Below are 5,042 nucleotides of genomic sequence, written 5' to 3' on the forward strand. Positions count from 1 at the left end.
ATAAAACTTAGTTCCCGATGACTGCCAGCTACTACTACGAATAATTGGTAAGTTTTGCTCGGTCTGATTCCGGCTTCCTCATTGGTTTCAATGGTGCGATGCACGAACATGCTTAGCTCCCTATATTATTTGAGCATCTTTGCCCAGTTTGGACAGCAGGGGTGTAAATGATTCAGAACAAAGACTGACATCTTTCAATATGTATACGTAGATCCTGGCTGGACAATTTATGCCGGCTAAAGGATTTGTCTTCAGAGTGGGAGATATCTTAGATTTCCACCTCCCCTCTCTGCTGCATACGATTAGTTGATTCTTAATCTCGTCTTCCTTCTGAGTCATGTTCCTTATTTTGGTAGAAAAACCGGCAAGTTTGGAATAATTTTTGTAGAACTTTCCAGCTTCTTCTAGTGTCTTGAGAGTCATCCCGATCTTTGGGACAAATTGTTCATCCACAACACACCTGGTCTGCATAATGAACCGAACATGTTACTAAGGTGAAACAATTGTATAGTACTAAATGAACAGAACATTATCTATTATATAAATTCAAATTCAAACAGCTATCTGCATAATGAACCGAACACGTCAATAAGGTGAAACAATTGTATAGTATTAAATGAACGGAACATTATCCATTATATAAAATCAAATTCAAAACACATGTGTCTACAATTTAGAGATTATCAATTCAATTCAATTCAGAACACCTACGTCCATTCAATTCAATTCAATTCAATTTAACAATTGCATTCCATTCAATTCGATTCAAAATTGAATATTCCAAACCTCTTCCGCTTGATAGGATTCAGAAGAATAATCCAAATCGCTCTCATTCAACTGATTTAAAGTTGAATCATTCATTGTTTCAATTCAAAAGATAAATGCTATGTGCAGATCGAAGAAGAAAACGAAGAAGATAAATGCAACGTAAGCAGATTGAAAGAAGAAAATAACGAAGAAGACGATGAACGCGAACAAAGAAAAATGACGAAGCTTATTATATTGAATACAATGCAGATCAATAAAAAAAATAAAGAAGAAAGATGCGAGCAGAGAAGAACTACGAAAGCTTTACGTTAAGCAGAAAAAATTTACGTTACAGCAGAAAAAATCTACATTCATATGTTAGAATGCATGTATCACAAACGAGTTGAAGAATGAACGAGACGCATCTAATAAAAATTGCTTAAATATATAACTTGGTTAGAATTTTTGCATAAATATAAAATATTATTCATCTAATTAATCCTAATGATACTCTAACACTTATTAGTGTCTTATTTTCTTGATACAATCTCCCATACATCTACCTCTACTTAAGCATAATTGCTAAATGTAGATGAGTTACATTGCATGAGAAATTAATTGAATACTACCATATTTATTTCCCTAAGTTCATGTAGCTAATAACATCCCTGAGTTTAATAATGTATATACATTTTTCGAAGTAAATCCCTCAGTAATTTATTATAATCATAGACACCTCGAAAAAATTTACCGTGTACTCAACAATTATTATGAGTTACTCCATTGGAAACAAATAAATCAAGCAAAAAAGTTAGTATCTTCGGCCACAGAACCCAAAAAAGAAAAAGAATTTCATCAGAACACTGACACAATCACAGAATCATCAATTTCTTTGACCTGAAAAAAAGTTAATGAAAAACACAAAAACACATTCAATCATTGTCTCTCCCAACACACAAAAAAACAAGTTTACACATTCACTGACTTGGTTACACCACTCAATAATAATCAAATGCCTTCCTCTTTGGAGCACTACTCATTTTCCACTTTCTACCATCACAACACCCTTTTGGTATCATAATCATAATCATCATCAATTCATCATCAAACCCAAGAAGAGAAAAATAGGACTCATAAAAACCATTTATTTTCAAGTGGAATCAGAGTCAGTAGTAATTAGTAGTAGTAATTACGCATTCAATAAGTAATAACTCTCTCTTTCCTTTTTTAGCTATATGGAGATTTAAAGAAGTGTGCTTTTGTTTGGTACAATGGAGGAAACAAAGGACAAAAACCTAAGAAAAAGAAGCATGACTTGTCAATGACCAAAAGCAAAAGCCATTCCAAACCTTAACTCCTTCTTATCAGTTTCTCAGTTTTTCACACATTCAAATGCCAAACCCGCCACCCTTTTATCTGATAAATCCAAACAAATTAAAAATTTCAAATCTTTTTTCTTTGTATTGCTCTTTTTTTTTCACTTTGGAAAGTTTGAGAATCTAAAAACACATAGAACCCTTCTCTTTTTTGCTTTTTCACCCTTTCCTTTTATCTCTTCGGCTCTGATCTTTCTTTCTTGTTTACCACTAAATCATTTATACTGACTATGAAGAACTTGACATCATCTCATTCAACATTTTCTTCTCCATCATCATCATCATCATCACCCTCATCATTATCAACACTAAGTTTGGAACCAACATTTTGCAACCCAAAGAGTGCAACTTCAGGGTGCATCAGTGCCATATTTCGAAGGATTCTATGCTCTCGTGCCCTTCCAACTCACGCTTCACGCCATATCAGACACCTTCATTCAATGGTGAGTTGCTATCATTCGAAAATATTATTAATTCTGTCTTAAACTTCTTAAATATGTGAGTTCTTTCATTGAGAACATAGACAAAAATACACGTGAAGGAGTTTATGATAGATAAAAGCACCCATTATAAATATTCATAAATATCAAAATACACTTCAGAAATTAATTTTTGATGGACAAAAATTTGATATTTACAAATATTTTGTGTATATGTTTGTCGATGAAAATAATCTCTCAAGGGTATTATTTTTAGGTAAAAATTTAGGTGCAGTCAACTTTACGTAAAGTTGATAATTAAGAGCTCTTAGATGAAAATTTAGCCAAATCATTCAAATCATTTAATGGCTCTCAACTATCAACTTCACGTGAATTTAGCCGTTGACTGAACCTAAGTTCTCATCTTATTTTTATTCTCCAAATTTTTTCATGCGTTTTTTTTTGTCTATTTATTCTTTTTAATTTGTTCACAGAATTGTGGTGTTTAAGTATCATAATCGAATTTAATACTTGTATTTTTGTATTTGCGAAATGTAGATGGCGAGTGACAAAGACGAAGAATTGAAGGCTAAGCATAAGAAGAAGGAAGGTGCATTTTGTGAAGCTGGGGTAGTGGCAAAGTTAATGGGATTGGAAACCACCATGGAAGGTTCAGTTTCATCATCAATGGAGTGCTTCTTGGGAGAGTTGAAGAAGCCAATGCATCATCAGGGTGTGGATAGGAGTGTAAAAGGTTCCTCATCATCTTCTTCGTTTCATGGGGTGCCAACAACTTTCCATTTGCATGAAAATGAGGACTTCTTGGTTTTCAGCTTCGGCGAGAAGAAGAAGAAGAAGAAGAAGAGAAACAAGAGTGTGTGTGATATGTGTGATGTTTCTTCCATCAATGTTGGTGAACTTGAAGAAGAGATTGTGAAGAGGAAGAAAAGAAATGATAATGCATGTTTGGCAAAGAACAAAGTTGCAAATGAGAGCAGCTCAGAAGATTCAAGCCCAGTTTCTGTCTTTGATTTTCACCGCCAACTTCTTCAAACAGGTTTCTTTCTTTTATTTTCAGTTCTGCTTTTGCTTTTTTCTTTTTCTGTCTATTATTATTGTCATAAGTTTGGAGAATAAAAATAAAGATTGCAAATATCAAAGTAAAAAAGTGGTCAAATATACAATTTTTTAGCTTTAGACTTTCTAATAAATTATTCATGCAAGAACAAAAATTCAATAATTATATCAAAATATTTTGATTCATCTAACAAATTTACTTGAAACTGTGTGATTTTTCATATGTATCTTGTTTTAATAAGATTTGAATTCCAACTTTTATGTTTACAAGTATATATGTGTATATATATGATATTGGAAGAGTTTCAAGTATACCTACTCATGTTCTATTTATTTTAACCGTTGATCTCAATTATAAAAAATATATATAATATATATTAATTAAAATCAACGATTAAAAGTACTGGAACACCGAGGTACACTTGAAATTTTTTCTATAATATTTATATATGGTAGATTCTTTAGTGTTTATAAAATTTTTGTTTAATTTGTTTAAAAATAGAGATAGAGTGAAGTGGAATCCACATTTTTATTTTTAAATCTTACAGAGTAAATGTTAGACGCCATAGAAGTGATCTTTACATATTTTAAATATGTTTCTTATTTCAATAAAATAATTGATTTCTTTTATGCATGATTGTTGTTATTTATGAATAATTTTAATATTTCACTCTTTTTAATTATTTTTTCTACACTCAAATGCATGGTATTTACTTTTCGGTGAAATTTTTCACATAAGAATTTGATGTGTAAAATTATATATAGAACTCAACCATTAAAATTTCCTCTTCATTTTTACTCCACAACCAAACATGCCCAAATCTTTAAGTTTTGCTGATTTTGTTACAAATTATCCTTTTGCAGATAATGCAGATTCATTAGGAGTTGATTTGAATTGGAGAAGGAAATTGACACCAGAGCTTGAAAATGAAAAGCAGCATGTTCTGCATTCTGATAGTGACATTTTGTTGCTACTTGAAGAGGAAAAGCTTAATTTGGCAACTGAGAACAACAAACATAAAATGAAGCAAAGGCATAATAATGATTATGAAGATGTATGGGGTCAAATTTGCAAGCTAGTTGAACATGATTTGTTTGGATCAAATCAAATTGAGGCTGAAAGAATGAGAAAACAAGGTGAAATTGAAAACATAAGTGCAGATTTTGAGTCTCAAATTTTTTGTCACTTGTTAAATGAGCTGATAGATCAACTTGTTATTAGTTCCTAGTTTTAGTGAGAAAACTGCAAGTTTAATTAGAATCTTTATGTAAATTAAGTCAACTAGTGAAATGTAAAACAATTTTAGTCTTCAGTCTTTTGATTAGTTTTTCAGGTTATATATTTATATTTAGAGATTCATTAGAGAATTAATTATTTTTCAGTCAATATCAATCAATTTTTGAAATTATTTTTTTATTTTAA

The 5,042-nt window shown here is 31.2% G+C and overlaps 1 protein-coding gene across 1 annotated transcript; it reads left to right on the forward strand.

Moving 5' to 3' along the window:
• Positions 1,712–4,935, forward strand: LOC107608144. Its single transcript, XM_016310025.2, has 3 exons — positions 1,712–2,566; positions 3,101–3,599; positions 4,484–4,935. Exons 1-3 carry the CDS (start codon positions 2,354–2,356, stop codon positions 4,846–4,848), a joined length of 1,077 nt encoding a protein of 358 aa, XP_016165511.1. The 5' UTR covers positions 1,712–2,353; the 3' UTR covers positions 4,849–4,935.

The sequence above is a fragment of the Arachis ipaensis genome, chromosome B07 (genome assembly GCF_000816755.2).
Source record: "Arachis ipaensis cultivar K30076 chromosome B07, Araip1.1, whole genome shotgun sequence".
NCBI lineage: Eukaryota > Viridiplantae > Streptophyta > Magnoliopsida > Fabales > Fabaceae > Arachis > Arachis ipaensis.